The sequence below is a fragment of the Anabrus simplex genome, chromosome 1 (genome assembly GCF_040414725.1).
Source record: "Anabrus simplex isolate iqAnaSimp1 chromosome 1, ASM4041472v1, whole genome shotgun sequence".
NCBI classification, from domain to species: domain Eukaryota; kingdom Metazoa; phylum Arthropoda; class Insecta; order Orthoptera; family Tettigoniidae; genus Anabrus; species Anabrus simplex.
Window position 1 is genome coordinate 802,442,671 of NC_090265.1, and position 19,864 is coordinate 802,462,534.

At 37.6% G+C, this 19,864-nt stretch overlaps 1 protein-coding gene across 4 annotated transcripts in view; it reads right to left on the bottom strand.

Moving 5' to 3' along the window:
• Prp5 (pre-mRNA processing factor 5) overlaps window positions 1–19,170 on the bottom strand; it is a 268,041-nt gene extending 248,871 nt beyond the window's left edge. For 3 of the 4 annotated variants that reach the window (XM_067136315.2, XM_067136314.2, XM_067136313.2), the window contains exons 1-3: window positions 19,035–19,170; window positions 18,590–18,673; window positions 3,541–3,600 (exon numbers count right to left, since the gene is read on the bottom strand). In XM_067136315.2, the coding sequence (XP_066992416.2) occupies window positions 3,541–3,600; window positions 18,590–18,673; window positions 19,035–19,051 (161 nt within the window). In that variant the 5' untranslated portion in view covers window positions 19,052–19,170. The remainder of the gene's footprint in view (window positions 1–3,540; window positions 3,601–18,589; window positions 18,674–19,034) is intronic. The other variant, XM_067136316.2, reaches the window with a different exon arrangement.
• Window positions 19,171–19,864: the final 694 nt, after the last annotated feature.

A 19,864-nucleotide genomic window follows, 5' to 3' on the forward strand; every position in this document is an offset into this window, starting at 1 on the left:
TATTGTTTGTTCAGGTCACAAAATGACCTCTATACACATTATTCTCAGGAAACGATTACTGACAGTGACCGATTACTTTCTCGTACTCTGTAAAGCAATGTATGTGACCTAAACCACAAAAAGCAGGACTCGCCCTCATGCCATATTGATTGGAGAAGTGATTACAGGTAATATTTGTGAGGTTTGGTATAGGTGATGAGGGTGATAACTGGCTAACATTGTTATGTAAAAGTAGATAATTATTTTTTTCTCAACAAATGCTAGTTCCTCCGGCTTTGTACAATAGGCTGTGATCTGTTTTTTTTTTAAACAGTTTTAGTCTAAGTCTCCTGCACTATACTGCCTTTGGTTCAACCATATTATAATATATACATAAAACTCCATTGCTCATGCAAAATCATGAAAAAACTACAGCACCTGCGAGGTTGCAAAATGTCACATTCAATTTGTTATTAACTCAAGAAATATGCTAAAAACTTGAAATATTTAGTTCATCCACGTTGAACCACGTTTTGCTTTTCTGTACATTCCGTACAGAACAGAATGTAGAAAAAACAACAACATGGTTCAACCCAAAAGAACTAAATAACTCTACATACCGTGGAAGCTTCACATCAAAAAAACTTGAAAGGTTTCTTTACAAATGAAAATGAATGTGGGAGCCAAACACCACTCGCTGACTAATCACTGTATCTATGACACCCTTTAATATAAGAAGTTTAAAATGTCACACGATGGTTACACTTATATCTTAGGTGCTCAAGAAGAAAAGGTTTGAGAAAATTCCACCCGTACGGCAGTGAAAACCCAAAGACAAAAATTTGCATTCCTCTGAAATCATTTTTTGTCGTACAAAGTTGAAATTTCACATAATGATTTCTCTTTTATGACTTTGCATTAAATTAGGAAGGGTTTTAAGTGGAGGTGAAGACTCAAAAACAACAATTCCTCCAAAATAGTCTGACTTACAAAGATAAAATTTCACATGGTGATCCCTCCTTTATGATCTATATGTTAAATGCGAGATATCCTCAAATATTCTTTCTTTTTTTAATTTGCTTTATGTCGCACAGACACAGATAGATCTTAATGACAATGATGGGATAGGAAAGTGCAAGGAGTGGGAAGGAAGCGACCGTGGCCCCAGCATTTGCGTGTGTAAAAATGGGAAACCATAGAAAATCATCTTGAGGACTTCCAACAGTTGGGTTCGAATCCACTATCTCCCAAACGGAAGCCGATAGCAACGTGACCCAAACTGCGCAGCCACTTGCTCAGCCCTCAAACATTCCACCCCTAAGGAGTTTAAATATGGGTAAGCTCCAAAAACAAAAACATTTATTTCTCCTCAACTATCTGACATACGATGTTGAAATAATAAGAAATGGTTTTAGGGAGTTGAACCATTTGATGTCCAAAGTTAAAATTTCACATGACGGTTTCTTCTTAATTCTATATGTTAAATAAGAAATGGTCTTAAAACATGCCCGAAAACAAAAAATGCTCATTCCTCTAAAACCATCTAACATACGAAGTTGGAATTTCACATTATGTCGCTTTATGTCGCACAGACACAGATAGATATTTATGACAATGATGGGATAGGAAAGTGCAAGGAGTGGGAAGGAAGCGAGCGTGGCCCCAGCATTTGCGTGTGTGAAAATGGGAAACCATTTTATGTACCAGAAGTTAAATAAAAAAATGGTTTTAAAACATTCCACCCCTAAGAGGGTTAAATGGCGTTAAGATCCAAAAATCAAAATTATCATTCCTCTGACCATTCAACGTACAAAGTTGAAATTTTACAAGATGATAGCTCATTAATATTTTAGAAATGGGTTTCCAAGATATTCCACCACTCTGGTGTTTAAATGTTAAGAACTGAAAACAAACACTGTATATTCATTTCTCTCAAACCATTTGGTGTAGATACACACTGAAAGTTCCCTTTATAGTTGCTCTTCTTTGTGGACCTCAAAAAAAGGAAGGGATTTATAAATTCAAACCCTAAGAGGTTTTACAAGGGGTTACAACCTTTAAAACTACTCACTCCTCCAAAAACATTTCTCACATGGAGTGGACATTTCCCAAGAACTGAATAATAAATAGTTTTAAAAATTAAAATCATAACAGGGTTACACAACAAAAATCATGCAATGCCCAAGTGTAACTTCAATGAAAGAGGTATTTTACAAGCATAATTACCTCCAAACACATGCCAAAGGAAATAAAATTACAGGATTCAGGTATAGTAAAGATCAAAAACAGACAGTAAAGAATATGCATGGTCTCACTAGGTACAGTATAGTAGACCATCAATTTTATTGCTGTGATATGTTTTGTTTTTTTAGCAGTTTTAGTCAAAGTATCCTGCGCTATACTGCCCCTGATTTATCTGTATTCTATTTATGTAATTCCACTGCTTAAGCAAAACTATGAAAAAACTACAGTACCTATGAGGTTGCAAAATGCCTCATTCAATTTAACTCAAAATGAAAAAAATGCTAAAAACTTGAAATGTTTGTTTACTCACTCACTAATCACTGTATCTCCAACTATCTTTGATGTAGGAAGTTCAAATGCCCAGACTTTTGTATCTGTTACTCACAGGTCTCCCCACTTCCACAGCAGGACCTGCAGACACGTGCATCTGATCGTTTTCTGCTAAGTCATATCATGGTTCATGGTTGGAGTTTGACGTTTCCATGGCTTACAAACTACACATCCACTATTTGTGCAGTGATTATAGCTTCTGTTTTGAGGTTTGTAATCAAGCCCTTCTCTAGATTACGTTGCCACTGATTTGATGATTGACTACTGCATTGCTTTCTGGTTACATAATTTGAAATTAAGTGGAATAATGTGTTATGCTTATTTCGCTGTTGTGTTTTTTTTTTTTTTTTTTTTGGCTACTGTACGGATTATTTAAAACTGTAAGAGCATTACGGAATATTTTTTGGTTGACTTTTGCACATTAAGGTTGATAGTAGCTGCCTCTTCTCTTCGCTGGCGCACCTGCTGCATGATGGCTCTAAGTGTGAGCTCCAGTTATAATGTTAAGAAACATTCTTCTAAACTGTGTAATTACCAGACTGCAGATTAAATCCCTACATGAACAGCTCATGGACGTTACCACCTTTACAGGCTTGGTCAAGGCGAAACAGATTTTATATCATGCATACTTCTCATCCTGCAGATTAGCCCTTTCAGTTTAAAGGACTCCAGTTCTCTGTCAATGTCTGCTTTGTAATGGGTATAATTAAGGCCCAGGGGCAGATTCTAGGGAGGTAGCTGGTGTGGATCTGAGGAGTGACTGTTTCTACCACACAAAAAGCTGTATGTAGCCTCTTGGTAAGTATGCACCCCTCACAGCTTGGTATTCTCCAGCCAGCCAGTCAGCAAGAAGGTGGAACAGAAATTATAAATTAAATAGAAGTTCTGTAAAATTTAAGAGTGGTGATGGTGGTGGATGTTTCTGTAAAGGAAAAATTGGGCTTATCAGCATATACTAGTCAGAATTTGAATAAACTTGGCACCTACCTTCCTAAGTCTGTGTTTACTCTTGGAAAATTGTATGTTGCATTCAGCCGTGTCATGAATCTAGAAGATTTACAAGTTGTCATTCAAAATACATGTGAACAAATCCAAGATGGTGATAGAGCATATACAGAAAACATAGTTTACAGAACATATTATTGTAAAATTATTTAACTCTGGTGGTTATGCAAGTTATGTACAATACAGACAGAAAGCATACAGAAATAGTATAATGGAAAGGAACAAACAAGTGACAAAGCAGGTCATACATAAATCGATAGATAGAAGAAACAAGAAAAGGAACACAAAATAGGATAATAGAATGAACATAACAGCAGGTCACAGGAGACAAGTACCGTCTCCACATCTTCACACACTGCCGTCTACAAAAGATACGGTTTCTCCTCATCAATCTCACTTCTTCTACACCCATCTCTTTTCAACCCCAAATTAACTTGTTTCTGGTTCCCAGATTCATTAGAACGAGGGGCATTAACACTCACTGAGGGGCCATCTTGACAGATCTTCAGTCTTGATGCGATAAGTGTAGGATATTACAAACTATCCACTTCTTGTCCGTATCGATATGACAATCTAAGAATTGTTTAACCACCTAATCGATACCTTTATTTGCCTTTGGCAATTGTATAGAATCATTCGTAGTAGGCCTACATGTTTTGTCTAATTCACAGACATCATCAGCTACATTCAATTATGCTTAGCGACGAAAAGATGAAAGTATACACAATATACTGTTCTCATAACAGCCTTGAGCTCTTCTTCTGAGAAACTTATTACTTTGTCTAATGGGTGAAGGACAATGGTGGTGGTGGTATGGAGGGAGGAGGAATGCTTAAAATGTGCAATTAAAAACTTATCCTTAACTAAAATACTATTAAAACATTTGTCCAGCTTCCGTGCTAGCAAGCAGACTAGGCGTACAACACATCACTACTATACCAGATCAAGGACAGAGAGCATAGGCACAGACCAACACACCCAAGAGAGCGGGAAGTAAAGACATTAATGTCCGGCCCCGCGGTGTAGGGGGCAACGCGTCCGCCTGTCAGCCCCGGGTTCGATTCCCGGCTGGGTCAGGGGTTTTTAATTGTAAATGATTAATATCCCTGGCCTGGGGACTGGGTGTTTGTGCCGTCCTTAACGTTCCTTTCCTCACATTCAACACTTACACTTCTGCAACTCCTATTACACGCAGGTTCATATCATATGGTGCTAAAGATCTCTATAGGTCAACGCCCCGAACAAATAGCATTTTAAAAAAATTCTAAATGCCAACATTTATGGAAAAACCTTTTTTATTTTTTTCGGTTGCAGATCATGTTAGAAACTACCCAATTGCTTTCAAAACCGCTTTTGAGCAGAAGCATGAAAGAGACTTAAAGAGACATTTTATCTTTTAATTGGAAGCTAAACAAATGTTTTAACAGTATTTTACTTAAGGATAAGTTTTTAATTACACATTTTAAGCATTCCTCCCTCTTCCAACCCCCACCATCGTCCTTCCCACATTAGACAAAGTAATAAGTTTCTCAGGAAGGCTGTTATGAGAACAATATATTGTGTATACTTTCATCTTTTTGTACCTAAGCATAATTGAATGTAGCTGACGATGTCTGTGAAGCAGATGAAACATGTAGACCTACTACGAATGATTTTATACAATTGCCAATGGCAAATAAAGGTATCAATTAGGTGGTTAAACAATTTTTTGATTCTTAGATTTGCATATCGATACAGACATGAAGTGGATAGTTTGTGATATCCTACACTTATCGCATCAAGACCGAAGATCTGTCAAGATGGCCCCTAATGAGTGTTGATGCCCTTCGTCCCGATGAAGCTGGGAAGCAGAAATAGGCTTGTCAGGGCTGAGAAGAGATATAGGTAGATGAACTGGGATTGATGAGGTGAAAGCCTATCTGTTTGTAGGTACAGACAGTGTACGATGATGTGGAGATATTACTTGTCTCCTCTTTCTGTGCTCCCTCTTCCAAAACTGGCCTGCCATTATGTTCATCCTATTTTGTGTTGCTTTTCTTGTTCTTCTTATATATAACATGATGAGAAACAGTGTTATGTCACTCTTGCACCCTTAACTCTGATTCTGTGCTCCATATTTTAAACAGTAACATTCCTTGTTAATATTGATGCTTTCACAACCCATACTTGTAGAAAATGATATGAGCTTTTAGGCTTATGCCGTGTCAAGAAAATAAGGTGAAACTCGTTATGTTTCGCAGAGAACTTTGCTCCGCGTCTTCAAAAGGAAATCTCGACTGTTCACGATGAAGACTTCTACAATAATGAGGGTTTGAATTTAAGAATGCTTTACAGTTGGAGCTGTAGTGGTACGCTCATTTGTCATCAGGTGGCTCGCTCTATACTGGCAGAGCGTTCCAAGTGGGAACTGACGACAACATTAAGCTCCAATTAAGATGTTCCATCACACCGTGTGTGTGTGAGAAGTAACAATGAGGACATTAGACGAATCAGGGATGAATGTGGTAGAAGAAATAACTAGAAACCAATAAAATAAAATGCAACAAAAGACACAGGATAAAACAGAACAGAGCTGAAGAATGGAAAGAAAGCATGTGGAGGAAACCAGATGGTTCATTCCAAGCTATGTGTTGTCATAATTTCATAACATGTGTACACCAGTTATGCCCAACCCCTTCACACACCGTCTCACTTCATTATCATCCTCTGATTTTCTCCACATACTTCCCTTCCATTCTTCAGCTCTGTTCTATTTTATCCTGGTGTCTTTTGTTGCATTTTATTTTATTAGTTTCTATTTATTTCTTCTACCACATTCATCCCTGATTCGTCTAATGTCCTCTTTGTTACTTCTCACGCACACACGGTGAGATGGAACATCTTAATTGGAGTTTAATATTGTCGTCAGCTCCCACTTGGAGCGCTGCGCCAGCATAGAGAGAGCCACCTGGTGGCGAATGAGCGTACCATTATAGCTCCAATGGTAATGCATTCTTAAATTCAAACCCTCATTATTGTAGAAGTCTTCCTCATGAACAGTCAAGATTTTCTTTTGAAGACGCGGAGCAAAGTTCTCTGCAAAACAAAGAGTTTCACCTTGTTTTCTTGACACGCATAAGCCCAAAAGCCCATATTATGTCGACAAGTAATATTAATGGTAATTGCGTTCAGTATGCTTCAGTATGAAAAGAACAGTGTTTTGTTGCAAACTGTGTCAGGTCTGATTGTGTGTTATGTCTAAAACCAATTTTGCATTTGAATCCATTGTTGACATGTGCAGTATGCAAAGTACATTTTAATACATGTTAGGATGTAATCACTGCCTTCAGTAATATATGAAAAACATACTCTATTCCTTACTATTCCCTCATTTTTCATTACCTAATTAAATTTTTAAATATGTTTTGACAGCCATTCAATAGGCAAGCAGCTGTAGCTGCTTCAGGTCACTATAGTGCTTATTTTGAGAGAATGAACATGACATACTTGGTAGAAGCAGCCAAATACGGCTGGCGGCTAGTTCCTACTGGCTGATATTTGACACCTAGTGGTCCATGTTGTCATTGTATGTTTTGTCATTCATAGGATCTTGAATTGGATGAATTGCCTATAAAAATGATCATGACATCTCCACCGCAATATCTGAAATACCCTCTCGCTCCATTGCCTTCCTTATTTCCTTTTGTACATGATTCACAGCACTCCGCCAATTGTTGGGTTAAACCCCAAAGAAACATTCCCTTACCCTTTTTCCTAACTCAGTCATGTTAAAATGTTTTGTTGTCTCTCGTATCTTAATGTCTATGCTCTCAAAGAATCGTGTAAAAGTAACTACTTCGACTTCGTGAAGTGATTAAAATTTTTAATACTTCACAATCCTTGTGACTAGGATATAATTATTCTACTTAGGTTGTTGTGTTACCTGTTTTGCTTGTCCTAGCAAGCATCATCAGCCACTCAATTCTCTAAATTAGTCAGAGCTCTAAACCAGATGTTACATAAGAAAGATTGTCCCATAAGAATTAATTGTATCAAAATGTATCAAATAATCATACATAAATTATTCTAAACAATTAGTTCTTATGGGAGAATCTTACTTATGTAACATCTGGTTCAGAGCTCTGACTAATTTAGAGAATTGAGTGGCTGATAATGCTTGCTAGGACAAGCAAAACATGTACCACAACAACCTAAGTAGAATAAGTATATCCTAGTCACAAGGATTGTGAAGTATTGAAAAGGTGGATATCAATAAAACAATTGTAAAATTGTTAATACACTGAAATTAAATACAGATGAAATAATGAGCTTAATCACTTGTAATTCGTGAAGTGATACGTGTGAAAGTAATGTATAATTTGTAAAAATTTATAGTTACATAGTATGAGTAAACACATAGCTACATAGTGAGCTAAATAAGGATATTCAGCACTCTATACCCTGTCTTGTGAATAACTACACATTCTTCAAATAGAATATATTACTTGCAGACTGTTTTATGCTTTTAAAATTTTTTTAAGCATGTTATAGGTAGTGAAAACTTATACCAATGTAGTTTGTATAGTTTTGAAGTGTAAAGCATTATTCATATAAAGACGTGCATTTATAGATTTACTGATGTAAGCATATTAACACTGTGCAAATTGTATGTCTCAATGATGGTCTACAGTACTTACAAGGTTATTCTCTATAGAGTGATAAATAAGTTACAAGATTGTGAGCAACTGCAACGTGACCTCGAAAATGTTGTGAGATGGACAGCAGGCAATGGTATGTTGATAAACGAGGTTAAAAGTCAAGTTGTGAGTTTCACAAATAGGAAAAGTCCTCTCAGTTTTAATTACTGCGTTGATGGGGTGAAAGTTCCTTTTGGGGATCATTGTAAGCATCTAGGTGTTAATATAAGGAAAGATCTTGATTGGGGTTATCACATAAATGGGATTGTAAATAAAGGGTACAGACCTCTGCACATGGTTATGAGGGTGTTCAAAATTATATATTTTAAATGGATGGATGAAGGGAGATAGTAATGGTGAACTGACATTCATCACATCGAAGGGCGGGAGTGTAGTAGATATAGGAGTTAGCACGGAAATAGCTCTAAAGAAGATAATAAGTTTTGAGGTGACAGAATGTGTGATAACAGAACATATGCCCATCAAGATAAAATTAAGAGGGGAGTATGATGGAGTGAAGAGAAGGGTAGGAAAAAGAGACAGGTATAAGGAGGGATGGAAGTACATTTGGAATGATACTACGATCGAGAGATTGAGAACAGAGTTAAAAGAGAGTGAAGAAAGTATAAGGGTTGAAAGTGAAAGGATGTTGGAAGTAGGGGATGTGGATGAAGTTTTAAAACTAATAGAACGCCCAGTATGGAAGGTGGGTAAGAAAGTGAGAATAAGGGAAGAGATAAACAGAAACATAGGCACGGGGTGGTTTGATGAAGAGTGTAAGAGGAAACGAGTGGTTGTAATGACAGCTCTAGCGGACTTCAAGAAAGGAGGGGAACAAGGGAAAAGAGGAATATTGTAAATTAAGAAGAGATTACAAGAAGTTACTAAATGAGAAAAAAAGGTGCTGGAAAGAGGTGGAAGCTGAGAGAGTGAACAGGTATTGCAAAGAGAAAAGGTTTGATAGGGTTTGGGAAACTACAAATAAGATAAAGAGAACTAGATCGACAGGGGGAGGAACAATGATAACAGAAAATGAGTGGATAGGATATTTTGCAGAGCTTTTGGGTGGGAGGGGAGAAGGTCAGGGGGGTATGGAAAAGACGTATATTGTAAAGGAAGTACAAACGGGAGTACAGTTACTAGATGAGGAGATAACAAGTCAGGAAATAGTTAGGGTGTTTATAAGTAAAGTAAAAACCAAAACAGCGGGTGGGGCAAATGGTATCACTAACAGGATATGGAAGGAAGTAGGAGCAAATGAAGTAATGTTGAAAGTGATGGTGAAATTTTTTAACAAGATATGGGAAACGAATAAATTCCCTAGCGAGTGGAGAAAAGGAGTACTTTGTCCTATATATAAGAACAAAGGAAGTCGAAGTGATCCAAACAACTATAGAGGAATAACACTCCTGGACTCGCTGTCGAAGGTATATACAGGAATTTTAGCTAATAGGATTATAAATTGGGCAGAGAAATATGGAAGGATTTCGGACTATCAAAATGGATTTCGAAAAGAGAAAAATACTGTGGATAATATATGGATTTTGGATACTTTAATTACGAAGTATGTGAAAATAGCAGGGAAGAGATTATATGTAGCAGCAGTAGATTTAGAGAAAGCCTTCGATGCAGTGAATAGAGAGGCGTTATTTACTAGATTAAGAGAGGTTGGGTTATCGGAAAAAATGAGGCTGGCAATAGAAGGAATATATGAGAAAGTATTGGTGATGATTAAACTAAAAGGGGGTGGGTTGAGTAAGTGTATGGAATCGAAAAGGGGTGTGAGGCAGAGTTGTAAGCTATCACCGATATTATTTCTACTGTTTATAAATAATATATTGGATAGACATGGAGGCGAGAGATGGCAATGCCCTTGGATTGGGAAGAGGGAGATACCGGGGCTGCTATTTGCAGACGATTTATTGATCTTGGCATTAACAGCAAAGGGGTTGCAAGATGGGCTAAATGAGGTAGTGGAATATACTAGAAGATGGGCACTCAAGATAAATGTACGGAAGACGCAGATAATGATACGTAGGAAGAGGAAAGCTAAAAAAGAAAAGAAATTCTGGACAGTCGAGCAGCAAGAAATCAGACCAGAAAAAAAAATGGAGTATTTAGGAGTTATAATTAGTAGTAACAGCACGTGGGAAAATCAGATTAGAAGAGCCAGATATAAAGGGAGGGGAGCACTGGCAGTAGTGGGGATATTAGAAAATAAATTTCCGGATATAAAGTACAAAATACAGAAATTGGTGTTCCAATCAATGGTCAAAGGAAAAATTTTATATGGGGTAGAAATATGGGGATTAGAGGAAAATAGAAAAGAACTAAACCAGGTGGTGGCGAAATTTAGTAAGATTATTATGAGAGTCCCAAATTGTACTGCAAATGTGGGGGCTAGATTAGTATGTAAAGAATCGATAGACACTACTATAGCCAAGAGGGTGATGAAGTACTGGATGAGATTGGAAGAAGGGAAGGGAGGGGATTTAGTACAAGACACATATAGGTTCCAGAAAAATATGGAGAACGAGAGGTATTGGGTAAATTAGTGCAAAAATAAATTACGAAAACTGGGGTAGGAGATATAGGATATGAGAGGTGGAGAGAGAAGAAAGAATGGGTATGGAGAAGGGTTATAAGGAGAGTTGCCGATATAGAGAGACAGAGTTTAATAATGGAATGTAGAGAAAGAGCCTCACTATCAGTATTAAACAAATTGTTAGAAATCATGAACCCGAAAATCGAAGTTGAGGACCGGAAGGGCAAAAGAGGTCTATACTGGTGGATTTTTGGAATTCCTAGAAACAGAGGGTGGATAGGTACAGAAAATGCAGGTAGATGTACTCTGTGTGGAGAAAGATGGTCGGACCTACATATATTCATCGAATGTAGGGAGTTAGAAGAGTTGATAAAGAAAGCGTTGAGTAAAAAAGATAGAAAAAGTAGAAAAAATTGAAAAGATGACGGTATGGCTGGCCAGAGAATGGGGAAGAGGAACAAATATTTCAAAATATTTAAATATGGTTAGAATGAGATTTATAAAGAAATTAAGAGAATAAGGGGTAAAAGAGGGTTACAGAGGAAGGAGAGGAAGGAGGTAGACGAAACTGCTAGGTTATATAAAAATTTATGACAATAAGAGGAGTTCGGAGTACAATCTGATTGTATGATGAAAAGAAGATTCGTATATATTTGGAGAGGATTGCATGTGTGAGAGAACGGTGGTGGTAGTGAAGGTTAGAAAAAAAAAAAAAAAAGGGATAATAAAGTAACGAGGGCTGTGAGTAAGAGGAACTGTTGGACTGTTTAGAAACGGAAATAAGCGTAAGAAAGAGAAGGAATAAGGGAAAGCCAGGTTTGATTGTTGGCAATTCGATGGTTTAAGATGTATGTTCAAAAAAAAAAAAATTAGAGAGTAGTTTTTAGTTATAGTCTAAGAGTCGTAGGAGCTAGAGAATTGTCAACAAATACATTTGTAAACAGTGTTTGAATATTAACGATAGGGTTAGTGGACAAGAAAAGGTGTTTGGATAACATAATAGTAGATAATTTTAAACACTGGTTTAAAATTTTAATAAGTAATGAGTGGCCGTGAGGAAGAGGAACTGTTGGACTGTTTAGAGATGGAAAGGATTGATAAGTGATGTGAGGAAACAAGGAAAAGACAGATTTGATTTGTGGCAAATCGGTGGTTTAATATGTAAGTTAAACTATTTAAAAAAAAAAAAATGCAATTAGGAAGTAGCTTTAGTCTAAGAGACGCAAGAATAAGAAAGAAAAGCGATGAACAAGGAACTGGAAATTGTCAACAAGTACGTTTGTATATAGTGTATAAATATTAACTATACGGTATAGTGGATGATTATCTGTAAAAGTTAGCGAATAAGTATTATAAGAGAGATTGACAGAGGCAAGGAAGAGTAAGAAGGGAAGATTGGGAATGGAAGGGGGGAGGGGTATAAGAGACAGACGGGTGGGATGGTACAGTCCCATCCCTAGGTGAAAGAGGAAACATGTCCGCTCACAGAATAACAAGTGAATCAAGATGGTGGCAGGAATTGAAGTAAGACGACACGATTATAGGCGGAGCAGTAGATAAATGCGTGACGGATCGTATGATGGACCGGCATCCGCCTCTACGATTCGCCACGTAAAATGAGGAGAGAAGTACGAGTTATAGGTGGGGGTAATATCTAACCCGGGAGGAGTGGCTGATAGCGGCCAGGGTGGGATGGCTCTCTCCTCACAGGGAATGCGGCATGCAGCCAAGGTTTCTTTTTCTTTATGTTTAGTTAGCTGTAGAGAGTAGATAGGGGTTAGTACATTAGAATTAAGGTAGAGGATGCCCTTACATGCAGAGGAGTTCCTCGCATACCAGAGGCATCTCAATAGTTTTAGACAAGTTGGTGCAGTGCTAGGCTGGATTCCGCCGGCATGGATACCACTAAATAAATAGAGTAGTTAGTAAATTGTTTTGTTTGGTTTATATTATTTTGTGTGGTTTTTTTGGGTTCATAGTTAATAGTTTTAGTGTAGACAGTTAGAGCTTTACATTATATATAATAGTATGTTAGTTTATATTGTTTTGTTTGGTTTATATTGTTTTGTTTGGTTTTTTTTGGGTTCATGTGTATTTTATGTTCTTTATTGCCTGTAACCGATGGTGCAAACTAGGATGGCAATAAAGAGTTATCTATCTATCTTATGAGGGTGTTTAGGGGTTGCAGTAAGGATGTAAAGGAGAGTGCATATAAGTCTCTGGTAAGACCCCAACTAGAGTATGGTTCCAGTGTATGGGACCCTCACCAGGATTACCTGATTCAAGAACTGGAAAAAATCCAAATAAAGGCAGCTCGATTTGTTCTGGGTGATTTCCTACTAAAGAGTAGCGTTACAAAAATGTTGCAATGTTTGGATTGGGAAGAATTGAGAGAAAGAAGAAGAGCTGCTCGACTAAGGGCCATTTTCTCCAAATCGAGTTAAACCTGGTATAAATTAAACCCGTTTAACTTTAGTACCTAGTTTAAAGTTGCGTCCATTTTCTCCACCAATTTCTGACACTCGTTTAGTTTAAACGGGCGAGCTGTCGTTGGTGCTAACGTTGGCTGCACTGAAGGAATAGTCGAAGGCATGGTCGATTGGAATTGGCCAATCAGAGCCAAGTAATTCAATGACCGACATTTTTGTAATAATATCAGCTGTTTGTGGCGAATTAATGCTATCGTACGTAGTGAATAAAGAACAAATTCGGCGGGATATTAGCTTTACTGATAAATAAATTGTTTACATTTGTGCGAAGTGTTGTATCATATAATTCTACCTATTGCTGTCTACAATTTATTGGAACGCACTTTTATTTCTTATTTTTCTCTGTCATGCTTTACCATAAACAAGTACCGTGGGCCTAATACGTGTCTTTTGATGTCTGTATTGTCTTACGGAACACACGGGAACGTTGAAATATTAAAATCCTGGTCTTTCAGCAATAGGCCTATGGTATTCCTTTCCTCAGAAAATCAACATTTATGTGAATTTCAAGTAAAATTCCAAGCATGCTCGGGATCTATCTCCTATCAAAATCCATCGCCCTCGGCCGGGATCAATCTCACAAACCTTGGATCCAGCAGACAGACCACTGAGGATGTATAATTTGGAGATGTATTACTTGATTCCATATTCGTTTATAACATAACCAAGTTCGCGATATGTCGTACTGTATGCATAATACTCTTCTCCCTATAGCATTAATATTTCTATTGCTGGTATGCTGGCAATAGATACGATGAAACATTCTTAACTATAATCTATTCTATTACAAGTTTACTAGCAAGCATGAAATACTTTATTGTTTTTCTGATCCTACAAATATATAATCTAGCGATTAGAAATTGTATACCACCGCCTCTCCTACCGTGCCGGTCAACATTCTGATGGTAAAAATATTTTCGACAAATTAGATTCGAACCGCCTTGTCACGGATTCGGACGACGCTGACTTCACGCTTTAGCGACCACAACCACCAGGTACCGCATGAAGAGCGGACGTATTACACGACTTAAGTAGGAATATTTTTATGCTTCACATTACAGTATTCATACCACGAACAGTATTTTACAGTATATAATATTATAAGGAGACTGCAATTTAAGGTCTGTGGTCCCCGTTGTTAATGAAAAAAATGCCTGCTGCATCATATCTTAAAGCAACCAGAATCATTGCTTCTAGCGAAATAGCATTATTTCGTGCAGTTGACGTTTTAAATGAATCCTTCTTCGATACTAGACAATCCTTGCTGTTCGCTTATGAATTATAAATCCATCAAAGAACTCCGTTACATCCGATTTTCCAAGATTGTAAACTTTTGTTGGAACGCGGCTTCTTAACCTCTCTTGCACATCAAAATTATTTCCTATTTAACCAAAGACTTCAATAAATTCTCCCATTTTTCTAATGCTAATACTAGGTTATAATTTTAGTACGTTTTTCATTAAAGTGCTGCAGTACTGGTAGTCAAAACTAACCCTTCTATTAGGAAAATCACAGATACGTTAATAAAATGTCAAGAAAGTTGAATATAAACAGCAGTTTAAACCAACAATATAGAAGGTTTAACTCTGAGCCAGGTTTAAACTTGATACAAAGTTTAAACCAATATGGGGAAAATGAATGTTAGTTTAAACTCAGACTTAAACCAGATTAAAATAAACCTAGTTTAAACTCATTTGGGGAAAACGGCCCTAAGTGGTATGTTGCAGGTTATAAACTTCATTTTCCTTGTCCGTATTGAAGATCTACTTGTGATACAATTCGTTTAGTTTTGCCAACTGCCACTTTTTCAATACAATAAATACAATAAATACAATAAGTGGTATGTTCCGAGCTGTCAGCGGAGACATGGCGTGGAATGACATTAGTAGACGAATAAGTTTGAACGGTGTTTATAAAAGTAGGAAAGATCACAATATGAAGATAAAGTTGGAATACAAGAGGACAAACTGGGGCAAATATTCATTTATAGGAAGGGGAGTTAGGGATTGGAATAACTCACCAAGGGAGATGTTCAATAAATTTCCAATTTCTTTGAAATCATTTAGGAAAAGGCTAGGAAAGCAACAGATAGGGAATCTGCCACCTGGGCGACTGCCCTAAATGCAGATCAGTACTGATTGATTGATTGATTGATTGACTGAAGGTATTGTTCATTGTATGAATCACCTGACATAACACACAGCAACACAGCTCAGCTGTTCCAAGTTCCCACCAAATATGCCGCATTCGTACTGTCAAAAGTAGCAATGTAGTCTTAATGTATTTTCTTTCATTTTCAGCGTACTCAGATCATTTCCAGGCCTATACAATATTTTGGTGGTAGTTGTCTTTACGTCTTCTCTCTCACTCCGTTCTTACACTGTTATCTCTGCTCAGCACACTAATGACTGCTGTTTTTACCTGGTGTCCAACCTAAGACTAACACTAACTGCAGTCTGGATGTTAACTGATATTAAGTTACAGTATAAAGCATCTGGGAGGGGGGCACACAACCATAGGCCCTCCCCTAACGATCCCCAGTGGTTACTGTCAGACAATGATTAATGCACCACCTATACACTGGGGGAAGAACTTGTACTAAACGCATCGCACGTAAGACCACCAGGAAACTCCTGCGGCTCAAAGCTCTACTGCTGTTAGTGGATTAACTAATATTGTCACTCAAGCTCCAAACTTTTGATGGGATTCCTCTTAGTGACAATCCACTATCTTAGACAGACCTGGCTTTCAGTGACATTCCATGGCATTTTAATAAGAGCCTTGGCTAATTCAATTGTCACAGTTGGTAAACGCACATATCGATATCGAATTCAGTGGGAACATTGCCATTCCGTTAAAAATTTCAATCAATGGTAGTTAATGTTGATAAAGGTAAAATGACATGTGACACGTTTTGTAATCTGCTGTAAAAGTAAATACATACAGTGGGCCAACAAAACCAGCACAACATGTGAAATGCCCTATGTTCTATAAAACATACTGTTGGAAGTAGGAGACTTTAAAGATTAAAAGGACACTTTTATTATGTTGAATCAAGGCTCACTTAAAATCTCAGAGGTTAATACTGTATAATGTGATGCAAAGAAAACTCATTTTTATTTTAAGGACAACTTATTATTTCAAAATACAGGAACTGAATGTTGCTAATATATTTTTAAATGGTCAAAATTAACAACAATGCTCTATGTGACTATTTGCCTGAACAACCATATGTCGGCATCTTCTTCATTGCCCAATAGCAAATGATATTCATCTTTCATCAAACTCGTCCCAACTTTCGACAAGGTGGTGGTATATCTGACTGACTCATCACCGCCGAGCCAAAACTACTGAATATAAAGAAATGAAATTTTGGGGATAGGCCTACATTTATATTGCATTGCAGGTGCTCACTAAGGGAGGATTTTTGGATATTCCTTCGCTACGGGGGTGAAAAAACAGGGGAGGGGTGGGGGGGTTAAAAATTAGTACTGTACGCGCACTTTTTAGTGATAGATTTTTGTATTCGGTGAGGAGTAAGAAGGGAGCACTGCCGGTTCCGGTAAATACTGCCAACTGAATGGAAATGAAATCTGAATTGAATCGATAATATTATCGATCGATATGAATTTTCTAAACCTTTATTATCTTAACGCCAACAACTGTGTCACACACACAATATATAATACTATATAATATTCCCCGATGCAAAATGTGTTCCTAGCATGAATTCTATAGTTTGGCTTTGCTGTGTAAACAACAACAGTACGAGTACGTAAAGTGTACACCAGATGTCGCACAGCGATAATAAGCGATTCTTAGTTTGTGTTTCATAGGTTGCCAATACGAATCTCGAAAGATAACCGAAGTCAACCGATTCAGCACTAGGGTGTAAATCTATCGCTAAAAAGTGTGCAGATAGCATATCTCAATAACTTAGGTTTGATGTGAAAATTGGTATTTGCAATCGCCTTTAAAATTAAACATACCCATATTTTGTTTTCAAAAAATCCACTTGACCAAGGGGGGAGGGGCAAAAATAAATGAAAAAGGGGTTGAATCATTTTTATGAGGATAGCCTCTTGGCTTCAAAAAATCCACTTGACGGGGAGGAGGGAGGGGCAAAAATTTATTTATTTATTTATTTATTTATATTTTGCTTTACTTCGCACTGACACAGATAGGCTAGGTCTTATGGCGATGATGGGAAAGGCCTAGGAATGGGAAGGAAGCAGCCGTGGCCTTAATTAAGGTACAGCCCCAGCATTTGCCTGGTGTGAAAATGAGAAACCACAGGAAACCATCTTCAGGGCTGCCGACAGTGGGATTCGAACCCACTATCTCCCAGATGCGAGCTCACAGCTGCGCGCTCCTAACTGCACGGCCAACTTGCCCGGTGGGGGCAAAAATAAGTGAAAAAGGAGTTGGATCATTTTTATGAGGATAGCCTCTCGACTGATGACCTAAGGCAGACAGACATACAGACTTATAACATAAAAACTGAAGATGTTACAGGTGTGAAAATTGGTACAAGGAATCTCCTTTAAAAATAAACAAACACTTATAACTTTGTTTTTGGAAAATCCAATTAACAGGGGGAAAAGAAGTGAAAAAGGTGGCGAATGTTCAAATGAGCATATCTCAAAAACTTTACATGTCATAAATGTAAAAACTGATATTTGGAATCTCCTCTAAAAATAAAGAAACATGCATTTTTCTGGAAAATCCACTAAAGGAGAGCATGAGCTCACTAAGCACTAACCTAACCCTGTTACTAAAAGTGCTTCTCGGTATACTAGACACTAACCAGTCTCTAAACCACTGGAGATCATTATGGAACCCTGGAGAAGTCATAGAAATATTTGTCCACACTGCAGTTTGTGTACTATGCATTCATTACATTGACAGCCATGTAAAATCATCAGTGCAACAGGTGGAGAACAGTGCAGCGAGATGACAGTGAGAGGAAAGATGGCATGACATTGATATCGCTACAACTACCGTGCAGACATCTAACCCCTTATGCCTCACAACACTCAGCTGAATACAAACCAATAACTTGACATTTCACATGAATTATCATAGTTTTAATGACTGTGTAACCCAACATTCACTACAACAGTGAATTGGGAACCACCATCCAAGAGTTTAACCAATTGCTCTTAAATAGTTCTCTAAATTCATTCCAACCAACCCAGAGTCTTACAAAGGATGATCCAGGTAGTGTCAACACTACTCTGTAATGATGTTCATTGTCAGGTATGTCATTTTATGAAATGGGCTGTTCCCTTCAATTTTCCTTTTGAAAATCCCTCTTTTACCTTTCACGGCTCCTAGACCTCGATCTTCTATTTCTTTTTCTATCTGGACTCGGAGATGAACTGCGAGAACGCTTGCGATGATGGCTGCACAAACAAGAAACAAAGAAACATATAGTTGAACTGAACACCACGAACATTTAATATCACCATAACGTTTCCCAAGTTAAAACAATCACCACCTCCCATCATCAACACCGAAGTATGAAAATATTTAACACAGAAACAGAAGTAAACACAGTTTAAGAAAAACATGATAATCTCCAAAATATCTCTCATTAAACCTTGTCGGTGTTGAGAGTAGATAAACTCATCATTCTCCGCAAAATTAAAATGAAAACATTCTAACGCACTGGGAACACACTTCAGTACGATGGTGGTGGTACATATTTTAAGGGGAATGATATGACAAGTTTCAAGTGAATCATAGTATTTCGAAAACACATACCCACTATTTCGAACCATAACGCAAACTACTCAGTCATTAATATCAGTATTTCACGAAACGATCCAAAATTCACTACACTTCGTACAGGTGCAACCTTGCAAAACATAACGCCATGACGTTCAATGCATCCCCTTAGGCATCTTATTCTTCTTATCCTTCTTGGAAGGTTATTGGGCACGTTATTTTACCAAGTAACAATAACTATGAAAGTTGCCATTTAAGCTTTCTCGGCCCGTGCATATACCAAATACAGTCTTTACTGTATTTGCTTATAGACATGACACTGTATAGGCTTTTGGGCTTATGCCGTGTCAAGGAAATAAGGTGAAATTCTTTACGTTCCGCAGGGAACTGTGCTCTGCGTCATCAGAAGAAATATTGACTGTCCACAAGAAAGGCATCTTAAACAATGACTCTCTAAATTTAGATGTTATAATAGAAGTGGAAATGGTACGTTCTTTCGCCACCAGATGGCTCCTAGGAAGTGGCATAGCGCTAGCGTTCGAATTGGAAGCTGACCGATCCATCAGAATCAGTCTAAAGGCCGGTCTCCACTGATTATATTTAACACCAACATGTTAAATTTAACATGTTACAATTGACATGTATATTGTCATTCTGTCTTCCAATTGACTTTGCATGTTAACTCAGAATGTTGAGGTTAACACTTTTAACATGTTGGCGTGTTTTCCGCTCCAAGTGGAAAACATGTCAAGTCAATTCGTTGTTCGTGAGATGTTGGCCCAGCTTCGGCAAATTCCTTGCCGTTTCCATGTTAACAGATAGCCAAACGACGCACAGTGGGTAATTTCTAGCATCCAGCCGGCCAA